Consider the following 18,753-nt stretch of genomic DNA (forward strand, 5'->3'; position numbering starts at 1 on the left):
CGGGGCCTGACCTCTGAAGAAGGCGCTGAATTCACTGGGCAAAGCAGCTGGAGGGAACTTGTATTTGCTCTTCTCCTTGGAAGTGATGACTTCCCTGGGGGTGGGGGTGGGGGATGGGCAGGGGCCCGGGTGAGGCCGGCACCCCACCCCTCTTTGGCCATCCTCCTTCACCAGCCTACACCCGTGCCCCCTCCCACCCCCACACCTTGGCCAAAGCGGTTCCCCGCATTCTCTCCCCAGCCTTCTCTGGGGATCAGGGGTGGCTAGAGGGTAGAGCCCCCTCTGCGGTGGGCTGGCTCTCACCCACTATGCTGGCGCCGCCAGGTCTGGTAAGGGTCAAAGAGGCCCTCGCAGAGGAGAAGGGCATGCAGGGCCACGTTCTCCAGCTGCGGCCGACGGTCCTCCTGCGATGCATGGGCTCCTTTCAGCTGTAGGTATGGGGACAGGGTGGAGGGGGTTAGCTGGGCCCTGGCTACCGCCTACCACCACCTCCCCACCCAGGGTAGAGCCCACCTCACCTCTGCCGTCAACCAGGTCAGCAATGCCAGCACCCGGGGCACCAGCACCTGGCCCCAGCCCGCCTCTACGTTCTCCAGGTTCCTGGAGAGAGGTCACAGAGGTCACAGGCACAGGCCAGCCCCACCTCGGCCCACAGTTCCAAGCTGCCCCCCACCTCCCCGTGCCGAGAACAACACGGACTCACCTGCAGAGAATGATGAAAAGCTTGAGCAGCAGCAGGGCCTGCTCCAGGTCCCCCTTGTCTAGCTGCTCGGCCAGCACGTGCAGCGCGTCCAGCGGCAACAGCGGCACCTCTGCGCCTGCCTCCTCTGGCCTGCGGGGAGGGGGGTCACTAGGGCACCAGGCCCCTCCGTCTCCCTGCCCCGCCCCTGCCCTCCGTGGAGATTCAGCCTCACCTGCGCGGCTCCAGAGAGAACAGCGAGATGCTTTTCTCGAAGGCACCCACGAAGGCCTTCAGCCACTGCTGCAGGTAGCCCAGGTCCTTCTGCAGGCCAAGGAGTGGGGGGGAAGAGCAGTGGGAGACAGAGAGGGTTCAGTGCACATGGGAAGGACAAGGGGGTGTAGACAGCAACGAATGGAGGTAGACGTGGGGTAGACAGGGGTTGGAGGCAGAGCAGTGCAGGTGGAGACAGTGAGGGACGGGGAGGGGAGGAGGATGGGAAGTTGGAAGGTCAGCATCAGAGGACTACCCCGCATACTGACAGCTCTCACGGGCTCCCTGTCTGCTTTCCCCAGTCTCTGCTCCCACCTCCCTAACTCCTGGGGACTCAGGCAAGCCTGACATAGGCAGGGGAGGGTGGGGCTTAAGTGTGCACAGTCCTGGGATGTGGCCATGGCCCACACTGGTGCTGGGGCTGAAGGCCTTCCACCCTCCAGCCACCCCTGATCCAAAGGCTTGGGCTGGCCTCTGCCTTCCACCTTCTCTCAGCTCAGCAGCCGCCACTACCTCCAGGAGACCTTCCCTGACTATGGCTCTGGTGCTACATGTACACCATGGGTCAGGCAGACCCATGCACACGAACACTCCCCGCAAGTACAAGCAGAATGCCCTACCTCGCCCTGGGAACCTAACGCCCTCCCTGGCTGGTTACCTGGACCCCAGGCCCCAAAGCCGGCTCCATGGGCAAGAGGGGCAGCGGCTGAGCCCGAGTCTGGGCGCCGCCAGGGAAACTTTGGTGTGAACGGGAAATGTCCCCTCCCGCCCCGGCAGGGGCAGGAAGCGCAGAGTCACGGTGGGGGAGGGGGGCCGCTTCCTCCCGGCAGACCGCAGGGATGTGGGGGGGCCCCCCCGGGGCACCCAGGGCCCTGCAAGAGAAGCTGCGAGGGACCTGGCCCAGCAATGGGGGCGGGGCCTGGAGTGCAGAGGGGCGTGGTCACCCTGCTCTGGGAGGGGCTTGGAGACCAGGGACTCGTTTCACTGGCATGAGGTCTGGACTTGGGGAGTCAGGGCAGGCCTATCTAGGGACAGGTTCTGATCCCTGATGCTATAGGGGCCCTTCATTCAAGGCACTCAGAGCTTCCTCACCTGGATCCAACACTTCAGGCCCAGGGAACAATGTGGATTATGGAGGACTCAGTCATACCTTTGCCCTGTCCCCCTTCCCTGTGTCCTGGACTTCCCACCTGGCCCTACTGGTCTCTACCCCAGGGACACAGTTGAGTAGGTCCTAGCCTAGCCCCAGTTGGCTCTAACCGCTATGCCCCTCCCAGGCCACAGAGTGGGTGGTGGCCTGGAGCTCCTCCTCCTCCCCAGTCCTCCCTCCCACATCTGCAGCTCCACCCCCAAACCAGCTGAGCCCAGAAGGCAGCTTTCTTTCCCAGGGGCAGAGGGGTAGGGCAGGGACTGGACTGGAGAAGGCTGAAGGGGCAAGGGACACATCATAGGTGCTGCGTCCCCGGTGCCATGGACCTCAACCCAAGGACTTCTGGAACTACCTCGGGTGGATGGCTCATTTCTGCTGCCTGCAGACCCCAGACCACAGGATAGGGACTGAATGGACCCCAGGGAAAGGGCTAGACCTCAGCAGAATGGGCCAGGAGCACAAGAAACCTAGGCAGAGCAAACCCTCACCCTGTGGCTGGACACCTTACTTGTGCATTTGTCACAGACCCGAGGCCTGGGCAACTGTGAGAGGGGCTGGGACTACCAAGGTGCAGGCCCACACCACCGTGACTTTTTCTCTGTCAGTTACCTTCGGTGACCTCTCCACCCGCTGCCACTGGCAGCCTTCCTGCTCCCCTACCTCTGTCCACACCCCTTCTCTCCACCAATCAGCAATGACACCAAAATGCCCAATCCTGAGACACCAGAGCAGGCCAGGCTCTTTGACCACTTCTTCTGAACATTTCCCATTGCGTTGGGGGAAAAAGGGGGCTCCAGAGAGGATGTCTCATCCACTAGAACCGCTTCAGCTGCTCTTCTGAGGGTGTTGAAAGCCAGATCTTTGTTTTAGGCCGGGGCCACTCATGGTTGCTGGCCAGCCCATCCAAGCTGACCATGTGGCCCCTGCCTCAGCGACCCCACAGATCCCGGTCTACCTTCAAAACTGGCCCAACACCATCCTCTCCTCTTCTACCCCCCAAACCACCCCCAGGTAAGCCACAGACATCTCTCACCTAAAATGTGAGTCCCTTTTGCCCACTGTAGCTCTGCTGAGCCCCTGAAAACCCAAGTTTGACCGCGTCCACCACCCCTCCCCCACCCCGCCCCACCTCCACCCCGCCCACCCAACCTAAGGATAAAGGCTCAACTGAGCCTGGCATTCCAGGCCCCCAGTCCAATCGCACCTGCTTCTCCAGGCTCTCCGTCCACTCTGCATCACATCCTCCAGTCCAGGCCTCTATCCACCCCATGCCCCGCTGCCATCTGTGACCTGGGCTTTTGGTACTTAAGCAGAAACCTGCCACCCTCTTCGTGGCCATCACCTGGACTGACCCTCCCAGAACCTGGGTGGGCCCCTCAAACTCAGCACACTCCTGCTTTCCATCCCTAGAACCACACCCTTGGGCCTGTCCAGCAGGTCCAGGCTGGGCTGGGTTCAGGGCTGAGGCAATCAAGGTAGCCTTCATGGCTCTGGAAGGAGCATAAGGGGTCTCTCTAAAGCATAGGACTAGGGAGGATAGGGGTATCTGCCTCTCTCACCTCTGACCTGAGCCCCATGACATGAGGCTGCGGTGCTCGGGGGCACAGGGGTCCCTGCAGGGGTCGGGGCTCACAGTCACAGTGGCAGTGTTGAATGCCAAGGGCTCCAAGAGCCGGAAGAGGCGGCTGTGGTGCCTGGGCTTCCCACACTCTGCCTCCACTGGCTCCTCCCTCCCTTCCCAGCTCAGAGCAGGAATGCTGGGCAGGGCCAGTCCAGTCCCTAACTTGAAGGGGCCAGGGCCCAACCCCACCTCTCCCACGAGCACCCACACTCCTCCTCAGGCCCTGGGGCTCATGTGTAAGTGGTAATGAGGCTCTGCTGCAGGTGAGCAAGCTGCGGGGAGGGGGAGGTCAGTGGACCCGGGACAGATGAGGGGGGACTCACGACCACGTCTGCAGGAGCCCCAGTCTATGCCCGGCCAGCCCTGAGGACACTCAGTACTAGGGGTGGGGAGACCCCAAGGGCTATTTGGGCCCAAATAGTCCCTGGGTGGGCACTGAACTACCACTTCCCCAGAACTCTGAGGTAACCCAGGAGGGCTGAGGGCAGGCAGCTTTGGCGTGGATGGGTGGGTGGGGCTGTCTGCCAGGGGACAGGGACGACCAAGCTGCTTGACACCGCGCTGCCCTTTGACCTGCTTGCCCTGCCCCAAGCCCAACACCGGCCCTGGCTTGCCCTGGGTGTCACCTCAGGGCCCAGACCTGGCTTCAAACCCCTCTCCCCATCACCACCTCTCTTGGAGTTTACAGTGGCGCAATAAGCAAAAATTCCTTAACCAGCGTCTGGCGTCCAGTGTGCCTCAGGTACGCACGAGTGGCTGCCACTGTCTGATCAGCCAGTCACCCACCCAGCACGAGGTTTAGGCAAGTCCACGGCCTCCTCCCATGTCACAGCACCCCGTACCCCCTGGATGGCCCAGCCCCAAGGCATGACTCTCTGTCCCCACGCCCACGGGTCTGTAACAGCTTTGCCCTCCATGCTTCCTCTGCCTGAATGCTCCCCAGAGCCAGCATCTTTTTCAAGACCCAGCCCTGTCTGGTGATTCAGGGGCTGGGGCTGCCAGTCAGGGGCTGAGGGCACGGGTTCTGGAGTCCAGCCCCGGTTCTCACATTTAGTAGGCTGTTACTCAACATTAATCTCTTTACGCTTCAGCTGCCCCAAAAGGCTCGCTAGCCACACCCACCAGCACCAGGTAAGGCGAGCGGGGAGCTCCATCCCCAAATCCAGGGGCTCTGCCTTCCCAAGCCCTTGGCATGCTAGAGCAGCACTAACGTTCTCCCCACACACCTCGGTGAGTGACTAACGAGTGGCGGACCTTGGCTCACTAGCAGAGCCAAGGTCTCACGGGTGGCTGTCCCAGGTGGGTAGAATGGGAGTCTGTTGGTGGCCCCCAGGTTAGAGCCAGGAACAGGGTAAGGAGAGAGGATTGTAGCTCCACAGTGGGTGACCGCTCCTGGTCAGAATTGCCTGGGTGGTAGTGAGCACCCCATTTCCAGGGACAGGCAAGCAGAAATGGGACAGGGTGGGGTGGGGTCTGGTCAGGATAAACTGTTACAGGCCTGGGGGTCTTCCCGCTCAGCATCAGGAGGGTGATGGCAACGTCAAGCCGAAGGTGGCTTCTGGCTACACCATGGGGCCCAGAGGTCAGACTTGGAGGACCTCAGGTCAAAGAATGAAGCAGGAAGATGGGGACTTTGCCAGAGGCAATGGCAACTGAGGCACAGTGCTACAAGTTCCCCGGGTGGCTGGACCAGGCTCTCCCCCTTACCTGAGGATGGGGTCTTGAAAGGGGTGGACCTTTTGGTCTCCATAATGCCCCCTAGGGCTTAACCTTCCCCTTGTCCTATCACTATGGAAACCAAGAATTTCCTTCCAGGGTCCCCATAGTAACCGACCTTGTTTCCATGGGGACCCCACACTTCCACATCAGCTCCCCAGTTGCCATGACAACTCCAGGGATTACCAGCCCCTCCCCCCACGCCTGGGCTCTGTGCTACTCTCCCCATCACCTCAGTCCTGCCCTGTCAGCTGCCTTAGGAATAAAGGCAGGGAAGAGGAAACCCTGGTTGCTCCTCTGAAGTATAAGCACTAAGGAGGCTATTCTGCCTCGCTTTTCCCCATTTGAAGAGGGTAAACTGAGGCACGGGGAGGCATATGATGCAGCTAAAGTCCCAGAGGAAGCAGAGGGCCTGACCAGGTTTCCATGAAGCAGTGGAGGTCAGTAGTCAGGTTAAGGACCAGTGAGGGGTGAACAGAGCAACCTCACCTCCAGCTCCAACCTGACCTCCCTGGAACCCCGAGTCCTCAAAGGCATAACTGGAGAGTTCAGCCTGGGCTCCCCACCTGTAACCTGAATGTCTGACCTGTCCTGACCCTGGCAGCCCTGAGCACCCCCAGATGCCATGCCCCCCAGCACTCCCTTTCACTGGGGGGCTGTTGAGCAACACTACTGCTCCGCCCAAAGAGGGGCTGCTCATGGGCGTGTTATTTTGCATAACTTTTACATGCTGCCCAACTGCCAGCCTGCTGGGTGCTGTTCCCAGTCCTCCTGTCCTCACCCCCTTGCTAGCCCTCCCTGGGGAAGCCCCCACCTATCGCCTAGGCACCCCCTCACTCCTGACAACTGGCCTCTCGTGCTTCCCACTGCCTTGTGCTGGCTCCTGGAGTTCCCATCCCCTCTGCCCACAAGGCCCAAACTAAGCCTCCGATGGCATGACAGGTCACTGTTGTGGGGCCTGTCTCCTGCATCCAGCCACTCAGCTAACACCTGCGGAGCCTCTGCGAAACGTGAGGTGGGGGGAAACTGCCAAGTAGCAAGCACAGTGAGGGTGAAAATGGGGACCTGCCTGATCTGAGGTCCAGCCCAGTCAGGGGGACAGGAGACAAAGGCCCCCCCAAACGGGAAGGAGAAGACTCCATGCAGAGGAAACAGCTTGTGCTGTCCCAGGGTGCAGGACCCACTAGTCCTGCCCACAGAACTAGACCTTTCCCAGGACAGAGACTGGGTCAGAACTCTGCCGGACTCTGCCCCAAATGTGTCCGATGACCTTGGTATGACCCTGCCTTGGTTTCCCTACCAGGGCCCCGAGGGGCTCAGATTGAGTGATGTCCAAGGGCTACTCCTCCCTCAGCAGTGCTCCTTCCCCAGTTGTGGCCCCTAGAGGGAGGGGGGTGGGCGGGTCTGAACCTGGGGTCTGTGAGGAGAAAGGAAGGGCAGAAAGGGGGGGTGCTCCCCTGGGCGGGCCTAGACCCACAACTGGGAAAACAGGTTTGCCAGCTGATGTCAGCTCTCTGCTGAGGGGAGGGGCATGGTTGTTGGGAGAGCCTTCTGACTGGGTGGCTGGCCAACTGAGGGGTCTCTTAACACAACACCCTCTATCAGTCTTACCTTATCTTACCCCTCCCCCAAGCGCGCACACACACACACACACACACACACACACACACACAAACACACACACACACACAATAGGTCCCTAGCAGGGCTCAAAGTAGCACAGCCACTACTCCCTGGGAGCCCAGCATGGAGGGGTGGGGACTTGTTCCGAGAGCAGGAGCAGGACCATGTGGGCAGGAAGGCAGCACTGGGAGGTTGGCCGAAGCTTCCGGTTCATACTCACATCCTGGATTTGTTTGCTCGGCCCTAGGCCACCCCCTGACTGCCCAGGCTTCTGGGGCTACAACCAGCCAGCCTGTGCCCCAGACCTGCCCTGATGAAGTGAGGAGCTGGAAGGGAGAGGGGACTCAGCACAGATGAGTGCTAACCACCCCCCCCCCGAGGGAATAGGGGGGCTGACCATTTGCAGAACTCAACTAGAAGGGTAGGCAACCACGCTATGCTGGAGGTACAGTCCTGGGAGACAGTACCAAGGCAACCTGAAGACCCACCATTAACGTCCCTCAGACTCATTATCTGGTTCAAGTGCCCCCTCCCCCCGCCCCGCCCTCGTCTGGTCACCACAGGGAAGAAACTGAGGACCAAGAACCTGCCCACAGCCACACGGGCAATCAGACGCATGGGGGCCAGGGGCAGATTTCCTTCTGAATCTTTTCCCTTCCCAAAGACCGACCCTTGGAGATGTCAACAGAGAGGCCTGGATAAGGGAACCCAAGGAAGCAGGAACTTTCTCTGGTTCAGACAAGCCATACTGGCTACTTCTCTGCAGAGTCTAAGCTACCCTGAGATCAAGGGTGTGCCAAATTTACAGACAGAGACTCAGAGGTGTAAAGAGCTTGCCCTGGGTCACACACGCTGCCTCCTGCTAGGGGCCTGGACCTCTCACCACCTAAGGGGACTCAATAAACTGTGGCACTTATGGCCTGTATTCTAGGTCCCTAGGGCCCCCCAGATCCAGCCTGCAGTCCTAGGAGACAGTCAGCCAGCCTCTTCACAGAGGGCCAGCTGATCTGGTCATGAACTTCCCCCTAGTGACGAGATCAGGGGCACACAATAGCCCATTGTGCCCAGGGCACACCTGAGCCAGCAGCATGATGCCAGGCAGGTGTAGGGAGGGAGGCTGATGCTAGGTGAAGAGGAGGGGGGCATTACCCTGGAATCCCTCCCTGCTGTGAAAGCAGAAGGAAAGTGGGAGCCTATGTGTGTGAGACACAGAGTTTGGGGGACACCAGATTTTCAGCTCTCACAGGACACCTGGGTCAGAGTCACTCCCTTCACCTTCAGAGGCCACTTGAGGTAGTCTCTGAGACAGGACAGGGAACTCAGGAGGGGAGGGCTTCCCTCCATCCCTTTCAAACATCCCTCCTAGCTCACCTCCCCTACCCCCTCCTTCTGCATCCAAGGCAAATCTTTCCTTCTGGCTGGACCCCCAGGAGGTAGGGGCCTCCTCGGTCAGGGTCAGGGAGGAGCTCATCACTGCTGGTGCCCTGGTGGGGAGCAGTCTGAGTTGACTCAAATCAGATCAAAGCAGGACCCTACCTTTCCACCTCGCCTGCTGGCACCCAGAGTCCACTCCGACCCATTGACCACGACCACCCAATGGGGCCTCGCCCACAGGAGGGGCAAGCCCAAATGCAAACTAAGGCTTCCTGCCTCTCCCAACCCTCCCAGTCTCTCGTTTATTTTCCGGGCCTCAGTTTCACCATCTGTAAAAGGGGGGAAGTGTCCAGCCGTCTGTATCTGGGTCCCTCTCCTCATCAGGCACGACCGAGGCTGCGCGGTACCCAACCCAGAGGCTCTGTTGAGGTGCACGCCCGCGAGGGTCATCCCCCAGGTATAAGTGCCGGAGGCACCGGCGGGCCGGGGGCGGCGCACACGTGTGTGCGGAGCCCAAGTCCGCCCGGCGCGCGCTCATCTACACGGCCCCAGGGACGCGGGGCGCAGGTGCAGCAGGCGCGGGGCTCGCGGAGCTGGGGCACAGCGGGACGGCGTGGGGCGGGCTCACCTGAGCATAGTAGAGCAGCCACAGCTCGTACAGCCGCTCCGAGGCGGCCATGGCCCGGCCCGGCTCCGGCCCTGCTGCGCGCCACCTGCCGCCGCCGCCGCCTCCGCGCCGCCCGCCGGTTGCCCTCGGCCAGGCCCATGGGCGGAGGGCGTCACTCCGGGGCGGAGCGGCGCGGTACTACTCGGGGAAGTAGTACTGGCCCCCGCCGCGCCGAGCCACCTAAGTCTGCACGCTCCTCCTCCTCGCGGCCGGCCGCCGCCCGGCTTCCTGCACTTAGCTGCCGCTACCGCCGCCCCGCCTCTCCCGGGACCGTGCAAAGGGCGGGGAGCCCGGAGGGAGGAGGAGCTTGAGGTCAGGCGGCCCCGGAGGGCGCCCCGCAGCCCAGCTCGCAGCCGCAGCCGCAGCCGTCCCCTAACAGTGCCTTGAAAAGGGCCAATCTGAGTCTCCCTGACGAGGGCCGGGGTCAGGTTTTCCAGACTCGCCCTTAGTCTAGATCCACCCCCGGAGCAGCCCGCTTAGCTGGAATTGCCACCTTTTGTGCGAGGAACAGGGTCTGGCGGGGGAGGGGTGGGGGGACTGCGGGATGTGTTCAGATGGCCAGATTCCGTCAACAAATAATGGTAACAACAGCCACGATGACACTTGTGGAGTTTACCACGTGCCTGGTGCTGTTCTAAGCACTTTCATGGGGGAGACCAAATATGCAATGTTTTTGCTTCTACTGTTTGTGGAGCAGGATGGGGGAAATCAGAGCGCAAGCAGCAGGGCATTCCCAAAATACCTCCGGAGAAGCAGTGCCCTCCACCTGTCAGGCAGATCCCTGGAAGATTTAGGCAGTCCTCACGGATCCCCTCTTCAAAGGATCCTCCTAGATATTCCAGTGGAGGCATCCTCCACTCCAGGGCTCAGTACTTGGCATCACATCTTTTGTTTTCTTTAATCTCAAGAGGTTAAAGGCAAGAGGATGTCTCATGCCTCTGTTTTACAGATGGAGAAATTGAGGCCCAGATAAGCCAAATGAGAATCACTTGGGTAGCCAGGGACAGCGTGGACAGGGATGGAGGCCTGACTGACTCTTTGCTGGGCCATTGCCACCATCACCACTGGACCCCTCTCTCCTCCCCAAACCAGCCTGCCCTGGAGGTGAGGGGTCCCCTGGTGTTGGGCAGGGGTCAGGCCCTGTGTTGGAGTTGGGAAGTTTGTGAGGCTCAGAAAGGTACTATCAGCTAGAGGAACTCTAGGAGTCTGGAGTCCCCTAGACCTTGAGTGGCCAAGAGAAGACAGACTGTCTCCATTCCCATCCTTTTCTGTCCTCCTGGCTTCTTAGGCAGCCTTTCCACTCTGGCTTTTTTTCCTGCTCTGTCCATCCTACCTCTGAGGTGACATTTCCTGAGCACTCACTACCTGTGAATGAGGTTCTGTCAAGTCACCCCTCCTGATGCAGGGGAACAGGGCACCAAAAGGCTAGTGAGGTCAAGGGTTGTTTTGGAGGGACTGAACAGAGGTCTTGTGGCACAGGAGCCTTTGAGGGGAACTGGGAGGAGTGGGCATTCACCTGCTACCAGCCTGGGAAGGGAGGCCCCAAGCAGGAAACAGCTTTGCTGAGACAAGTCGTGGTATGTGTTGGCGGGGTGGGGGGGGGGGGGGGCATGGCCTCTGTGTGGCTTTTGGGACCTTGACATCCTATCAGAAGATCTTGACTTCAGAGGCACCTGTGTGGCTCAGTCGGTTAAGTGCCCAACTTTGGCTCAGGTCATGATCTTACAGTTCATGGGTTTGAGCCCTGCATCAGGCTCTGTACTGGCAGCTCAGAGGCTGGAGCCTGCTTTGGATTCTGTGTCTCCCTCTCTCTCAGCCCCGCCCCTGCTTGTCCTCAGATTCTCCCTCAAAAATGAATAAACGTTAAAAAAAAAAAAAAAAAAAAAAAGGTCTTGACTTTAGCCAAAGTGGTCTCCTGGTTGTCAGGGCATTCTGGTTAATGCAGGAAAGACCCTGGCGGCTCCTGCTGGGGAGCAGTGCACCTCTCGGCCACTTGTAGTCAAGGCGAAACCAACTCTCAGCTTAGTTCTCAGGAAGTAAGCTCAGGAGGTTCCTGGGGCCCACTGGGCCAGGTTGGGTAGTCTGACCCTGAGTACTTTGCTGCTTCAGGGTGCTTGGAGGTGGGAGGGGATCATCCTTGAGGCCGAGGAAATGGCCACTGCGCAGGAGCTGAGAGTCCTGAGAGTAGTAGACACAGAAGCGCATGAACAAGTGCATCAGGAGCCACTTGATAGCAGCAGAGGAAGGAAGAGGCAGATCTCTTATTAAACTAGGATGGGAGTGGAGAGTCAGGGAAGACTTCTTTGAAGGTATTCGGGCCTTGAAGAATCAGGACAAGTGGATACGGAGGGTCAGCGCATTCCAAGTGGCCGATACGGAGCGCGCTGGGGTTTGCGCATGCTTAGGCAAAAGCCAAGCGATCGACGCGCTCTATCCTCCTTCACTCAGGTCTGATTCCACTTGCTACTCTCTCACTGATTGGCATTGAACGAATCGAGCCTTACAACCTTTCTCTTTGCCGTGCCCTCCCCCAACAGGCGAAGAGAGTCGCGGGGAAAGATAGGGCGGGCCCTCCTTAGCAACTCGGTATTGATTGGCTTTCAAGACTTCCTGTTCTCCCATTCCCGTCCCTGGATTGGCCACCAGAGGTACATCTACTCCTTGGGCCTGCGCATTGCGGGACGAGGGAAGAGGCGGGCGGGTAACATGGCCGCTACTGCGGCTGGTGTGGGCCGGCTAGAGGAAGAGGCGTTGCGGCGAAAGGAACGGCTGAAAGCCCTACGGGAAAAAACCGGGCGCAAGGTGAGGAATGCGGAGTGAGGGCCGTGGATGAGGTAGTCAGCGTTGGGATCCAGAACAGGGACGAGAGGACAGGAGAGTAAGAAAAGGCAGCTGCTAAGGACGCGCATGCGCGCCCGTCTGGAGCATGCGCGAGGAGTCGTAGCCCGCCTACCAAGTCTGTGCTAACTGCCTGGGACTCTTGGCGCTGATGCTGTGGTCGCGCATGCGCGGGGGTGGGGCGGGCAGTGGTGAGCGCGCTACGGTCTTCACTACTGTCTGGTGTTTCTCGCGTGGGTCTCCTGGGCAACTTCTAAGTTGGAGATGCTCGTTGGATTAGGTGTGATTTTTTTTTCGCGTATGAGCGCCCTGAATCATCCGTTTCCCCACGACCCAGCCGGCCTTCCATCTCTGGTGAAATTCACTGAATTTGGCAGACGCCTGCCCACCAGTGCGCCTTGGGCACGGCAGTACGAGACTGTGCTCTGGTCGTTGAGCTGGAGTCGATGAGTACAAAGTCTAAAAAGAAAAGCCCAATTTCTTGGTCATGGTGCACCTCAGGGAAAGGGGGGGAACACTTCCCAGGCTACTTCTCTGGGGATGGATCTCCTAGTCCTATTAGTGGCCAAACTTGGAAGCCTCTTCTTTGCTTTTGTTTGGCACCAAAATAGTCCGATAACATTTCCACTTTCTTGATCTTTCTGAGTAATCAGGAGGAAGGAGAGCTCTGAAGTTCATTACCTGTGCGAAGTTCATAACCCTGTCCCTGTCACTTGGGGTCGTGGGACTTGGGACAAATGCCTTCATCTCCTTGATCCTGTTTCTTTTTAAATTTTTTTTAAGTTTATTTATTTTTGAGAGAGAGTGAGAGGGGGAGGGGCAGAGAGAGGGAGAGAGAGAATCTCAGACAGGCTGCACACTATCAGCGTGGAGCTGGATGTGGGGCTCTAACTCACAAAACCATGAGATTGTGACCTGAACTGAAACAAAGAGTTGGATGCTTAACTGACTGAGCCACCCAGGAGCCGCTTCTTGAGCCTGTTTCTTCATGTCTGCAGTGGAGGATAGCAACCCCTCTAGATTAATTCTTGCTGCGTTATTTTGAGATCTGACAGGATCATCTGTATGAAAGAGCACTAGAGACCACAGAGCGGGGAGGTTGTCAGTTCTGCTCTCCTTGGATGAGCAAAAACTCCTCTCTCAATTCTACAAAGTACAAAGGATGGTAAATATCTAGACCTTCGAGGGATGGGGGAAAACAGGGACTCAACTTTCCAACTTTAAAGACTCAGACTGGCCAATCTGGCCCCTGTTTCCTTTCTACAGGGCGGTCTGGTATCCTGAGGGAAAGTACAAGGGGAAGTAATAGAGAGTGAAAACTAGCCAGATTGGCTTCTGCTTTTGTTGGCAACTTGTCGGCCGTGTCAGATCGCTGTGCTCAAAAACTGCCTGACCTAGGGAAGCTCAAGCCTCAGCCTCTCAGTGGGTAGCCGGTCTGTGCTGTTGGGTTGTATTTAGGGCCCACATTATTGGGGCTGGACTTGAGGTCAGAATACAAAGGACAACGTAGCATCTTCAAGGCCCATTGCCATGGAAAAGGTGCCCAGGAGCACTGGCTTTTAAAGAAGGATTCTCAGGGTGCCTGGGTGGCTCAGTCAACCGACTCTTGGTTTCGGCTCACATCATGATCTCACCATTTTTGGGATCAAGCCCCATGTTGGGCTCTGCGCTGACAGCACAGGGCCTGCTTGGGATTCTCTCTCTCTCTCTGATCCTCCCCAGCTCATGGTCTAAATAAATAAATAAATAAATAAACCTAAAAAAAAAAAAAAAGTGGAATTCTCTCAATGGGCTGAAAATATGTCCTGATTGCTATTTTTTCTCAAAAATGTTTTATTGTGGTAGAATACACATAACATAAAATTTACTATTTGAAATATGCTCTTAACGGTGTATAACTCTACCATGATGTCCAGACCTTTTTAATCATCCCAGATATAAACTCTGTACCCATTAAACAATAACTTCCCATTCCCTTCTCACCCCAGCCGCTGACAACCACCATTCTATGAATTTGACTACTTCAGGTATCTTACATAAGTAGAATCATATACTATTTGGCTTTTTATGACTAGCTTATTTCACTCAGCGTAATGTTTTTAAGGTTTATCCGTGTTGTAGCATGTGTGAAATTTCATTCCTATCTAAACCTCAATATTACTTTGTACACATACCACATTTTGTTTATCCATTCATTTGGGGTTGCTTCTAACTTTTGGCCGTTGTGGGTAATGAATGTACAAATAATCTGTTTGTGCTTCTGTTTTTTCAGTTCTTTTGGGTATGTACCCAGAATTGGAAATTTTGGATTATGTTTTAAGGAACTGCCTGCCATATTTTCCATAGCAGCCACTCAGTTTACATTTCCAGCAGCACATGGATGTCAATTTTTCCACATCCTCATCAACACTTGTTACGTTCTGTTTTGTTGATTGTAGCCATCCTAATGGGCGTGAAATGGTATCACATTGTAGTTTTTGTAGTTTTGATTTGCATTTCTGTAATGATGAGTGACGTTGGGCATCTTCTCATGTGCCTCTGGCCACTTGTATATCTTTTTTGGAGAATGTCAATTCAGGTTCTTTGCCCATTTTTTAATTGGTTTTTGTGGTTGAATTGTACAAGTTCTTAGTATATTCTGCGTATTAACCCTTTATCAGATCTGGGATTCACAAATATTTTCTCCCATTTCCAAAATTGTCTTTTCACTTTCCCAGTAGTGTCCTTTGATGCACAGAGTTTTTAATTTTGATAAAGTCCAGTTTTCTTTTGTTGATCCTGCTTTTCATACCAAATGAACCATTGTCAAATCCAGAATCCTAAAGCTTTCCCCCCATTATTTTCTTTTAAGAGTTTTATAGTAGTAGCTCTTACATTTAGGTCTTTGATCCATTCCAAGTTAATTTTTATGTATAGTATTATGCAGTGTCTAATAACGGTCTTTTGCACGTGAATATCCAGCTTTCTCAGTATCAATTGTTGAAAAGACTGTCCTTTCCCTGTTGAGTGGCCTTGGCACCCTTGTTGAATAACCTTATTTAGGGGCTCTCTGTTCTATTTTATTGGTTTATACATCTGTCATTTTGCCAGTACCACACTGTTTTGATTACTATAGCTTGTAGTAAGTTTTGAAATCAGGAAGTGTGTGTCCTCTGACTTCGTTCTCTTTCAGGATTGTTTTGGCTTTTGGGATCCCTTGAGATTCCGTATGAATTTTAGAATGGATTTTTTTCAGTTTGTGCAAAAAACACCGTTGAGATTTTGATAGGGAAGGCACTGAATCTGTCGATGATTTTGGGAAGCGTTGCCATCCTAGCGATACTAAGTCTTCCAGTCCATGAGCATGGGATGTCTTTCCATTTTAAGTCTTTAATTTTTTTTCAGCAGTGCCCTTTAGCTCTTTGGTTAAATTTATTCCTAAGTATTTTATTCTTTTTGGTGCTATTATAAATGGGATTGTTTTCTTAATTTCCTGTTCAGATTGTACATTGCCAGTGTATGTAGAAATGCAACTGATATTTGTCTGTTGATTTACAAAATCAACATCCTGGAACTTTGCTGAATTTGTTTGCTATCTTAACAGCTCTTTTTTCGTGGACTCTAGACTTTTCTGCATATAAAGATGTATCGTATGTGAACAGAGACGGTTTTGCTTCTATTCCAGTTTGGATGGCTTTTATTTCTTTTTCTTGCCTGATTGCCCTGGCTAGAACTTTAAGTGTTATGTTGGCTAGAAGTTGTGAAAGCAGTCATCCTTATTTTGTTCCTTATCAAAGGGGAAAATCTTTCAGTCTTTTAACGTCAAGTGTGACATTCACTGTGGGTTTTTCAAATATGGCCTTTATCATGTTGAGGAAGTTTCCTTCTGTTCCTAGTTTGTTGGGTGTTTTTATCATGAAGGAGAGTTGAATTTTGTCAAATGCTTTTCTTTATCAGTTGAGATGATCATGCAGTTTTTTCCCTTCATTCTTATTATTGTATTGCATTAATTGGTTTTTGTATGTTGAACCATTTTTGCATCGCAGGAGTAAGTAAATTCCCCTTGGTCCTTCATCATTGCTGGATTCAGTTTGCTGTATTTTGTTGAGGATTTTTGCATCGGTGTTCATGAGGGATATGAGTTTGTAGTTTTTCTTGTAGTGTTTTTGGCTTTGGAATTAGGGTAATGCTGAACTCCTAGAATGAGTTAGGAAGTATTCCCTCCTCTTCAATTTTCTGGAAGAGTTTGAAAAAGGATTGGTGTTATTTCTTTAAATGTTTGGTAGAATTCACCAGTAAAGCAATCTGGCTCAGGGCTTTTCTTTGTTGGGAAGTTTTTGATTACTTATTCAGTTTCCTTATTAGATACATATAGATGTATTCAGATTTTTTTCTATGTATAGATATATAGATGTTTTCAAATTTTATAATTTTTTCATGAGTCAGTTTAGGTACATTGTGTATCTCTAGGAATTTGTCCATTTCATCTAGATTATCCAATTTGTTAGTGTACGGATTGCTACTTCAGTTGGGTTTAATCTTCACAGTTCTGGCCTCAGAAGGTTCTTAGCTGTGAACTCATTTCTAAAAAATGTGCTGTCGGAAATCACATGGCTTCTATCTTGGAATTGAGAGTTCACTGGCTTTTGGAGTTTCCTTCCATTCTTTTTAAGGAAGAGTTATTGTGAGGCTACATTCTTGACTCCATTGGGAAGCCTTTTCCTTTCCTGGTGCATCTTTCCTATCCAGGAGCTCCTGATTTTTCTACCCTCTCTAGTCCTTTTCTTGCATAGGGGGAGTTAGAATATTTTGTTGACTCTTTAGTTTGCGGGCTGTGGTGTCAATGATGGATCAGTGCCAGGTGATGAAATGTGGTTTGGCTTGGTTCAGAATGGGCTATTGGAGCTTGTAATTCATTCCTTCAACAGACGTGCACCGAGTGCCTACTGCGTGCCAGTAATTTAGACCCTGGAGGTACAACAGTGAACAAAGCAGATAGAAGTCTTTGCCCCAAGAAGCTTGTGTTTAGCTGGAGAGACAGATGGTCAGGCAACATGTAGTGTTGGACGGAGAAGGTGCTACGGAGAAAGGGAAAGAAGGGAGATGGAGAGTACATAGTGTGCCTGTTTTTCTCTGTAGCTCCTAATGGTTTGATTTCCTTTACTAAAGACAGCAGTGTTTTCAACTTTAACATGGTAACGGTGCCTGTTGCCTGCTTTATCTTATCTAGGTCTGGATGACCACCCTGAGAAGAAAGGAAGAGGGTTAATTTATAGGTGGAAGCACTGAGGCTGATAAATGTGAGGTAGTTTGCCAAGGTCATGTAGCTAGGAGGTATCCCAAGTGAGTGTTAAGGTTAGGAGAGGCCACAAGAACATGTGGTGACTCTTTCTATGCCCTGACTTGGACTGGTTGCCCAGATGCAAGGTAGGGGTGGCTTGAAAAACTTCATTGTGTACTTCCTGATACCTTTTGGTTTTGTGAGTTACATGCTTAAAACAAAAACAAAAAACCACAACACTGGAAAAAGAGCACAGGTCCCAAGTCCAGGCTGCCCTTATACACAGGTCTTAATCCCCTCTGGATCCTGATTTCTGGCCCTCCTTTCCCCTGGCGAGGATGGGTATAGCCTTATTTGCCACAGTTCTCTCTCTCTCTCTTAATGGTAAAATACATATAACGTAAAACTTGCCATTTAAACATTTTTCAGTGATATTAGTATATTCACAGTGTTGTACCACCACCACCACTGATTGCAAAACTTTTTTTATCACACCAAACAGAAATGTGACACCCATAGAACAGTAGTAACTCTTCCCCCTTCCCCTCTCCTAAGCCCCTTGCAACCTCAAAGCTGATGAATTTGCCCAGTCTAAGTACCTCATACAGGTGGAACCTTTGTCCTTTTGTGTTTGGCTTATTTCCCTTAGCCTAAGCATGAGTTTTCAAGGTTCTTCCATGTTCTAGCATGTAAGAGAATTCCATTCCTTTTTAAGGCTGCATAATATTCCACTGTGTGGATTATCACTTGCAATGGATGTTTATTCATTCGTCTGCTGATGAATGCCTATTGGGTTTTGTGACTAATGCCGGCATTGGCGTGTTGGTGGACTTACTGGTTTATAAGTGTTATTGGAGTCCCCGTTTTCAGTTCTTTTGGACATATACTTAAGGAGTGGAATTGCTGGGTCATATAGTAATTCTATGTTTAACTTTTAGAGGAACCACCGACCTGTTTGCCATGGTGGCTGTACCATTTTCCGCTACCACCAGCAGTGCCTGAGGATTCCAATTGCCCTACATCCTGCCGACACTTATTTTTCCTTAAAAAAAAAATTGTAGGGGCGCCCGGTAGCCCGGTTGAGTGTCCGACTCTTGATTTCAGCTCAAGTCATAATCCCAGGGTCGTGAGATCGAGCCCCGCGTTGGGCTCCGTGCCGAGTGTGGAGCCTGCTTGGGATTCTCTCTCTTTCCTCTGCCCCTCTCCCCCACTTGCATGGGTGTCTCTCTCTAAAATAAAAAAAAAAAAAAAATGATAGTTACCCTAGTAGGTGTGAAGTGGCATCTCATTGTGGTTTTGATTTGCATTTCCCTGATGGTAAGTGCCGTTGAACATTTAATCATGTGCTTATTTCCCATTTGTATATGTTCTTAGGAGAAATATCTATTCATATCCTTTGCCTATTTTTCAGTTGGGTTGCTTTTCTGTTATTGAGCTGTAGTTGAATTCTTTATATATTCTGGGTATTAAACCGTTATTAAATACGGGATTTCCAGGTATTTTTTCCCCATTCTTTGGGTTGTCTTTTAATTCTCTTGGTAGTGTCCTTTGA

At 53.3% G+C, this 18,753-nt stretch overlaps 2 protein-coding genes across 7 annotated transcripts in view; one reads left to right on the plus strand and one right to left on the minus strand.

Moving 5' to 3' along the window:
• The window catches only part of NBEAL2 (neurobeachin like 2), a 29,755-nt gene extending 20,408 nt beyond the window's left edge, over positions 1 to 9,347 (minus strand). For 4 of the 6 annotated variants that reach the window (XM_086698367.1, XM_086698366.1, XM_086698365.1 and 1 more), the window contains exons 1-6: positions 9,065 to 9,347; positions 915 to 1,003; positions 704 to 832; positions 519 to 600; positions 304 to 428; positions 12 to 94 (exon numbers count right to left, since the gene is read on the minus strand). In XM_086698367.1, the coding sequence (XP_086554493.1) occupies positions 12 to 94; positions 304 to 428; positions 519 to 600; positions 704 to 832; positions 915 to 1,003; positions 9,065 to 9,115 (559 nt within the window). In that variant the 5' untranslated portion in view covers positions 9,116 to 9,347. Of the gene's footprint in view, positions 1 to 11; positions 95 to 303; positions 429 to 518; positions 601 to 703; positions 833 to 914; positions 1,004 to 1,610; positions 3,176 to 9,064 lie in introns of those variants that run through there. The other 2 variants (XM_086698368.1, XM_086698370.1) reach the window with 2 other exon arrangements.
• A 2,401-nt stretch (positions 9,348 to 11,748) lies between these two features.
• Positions 11,749 to 18,753, plus strand: part of CCDC12 (coiled-coil domain containing 12) — a 53,995-nt gene continuing 46,990 nt past the window's right edge. Inside the window, exon 1 of the mRNA XM_025916178.2 lies at positions 11,749 to 11,905. Coding sequence (XP_025771963.1) covers positions 11,810 to 11,905 — 96 coding nt within the window. The 5' untranslated portion in view covers positions 11,749 to 11,809. The remainder of the gene's footprint in view (positions 11,906 to 18,753) is intronic.

This window comes from Puma concolor, chromosome A2, assembly GCF_028749965.1.
Source record: "Puma concolor isolate L17-30 chromosome A2, mPumCon1.1.hap2, whole genome shotgun sequence".
Lineage (NCBI taxonomy): Eukaryota > Metazoa > Chordata > Mammalia > Carnivora > Felidae > Puma > Puma concolor.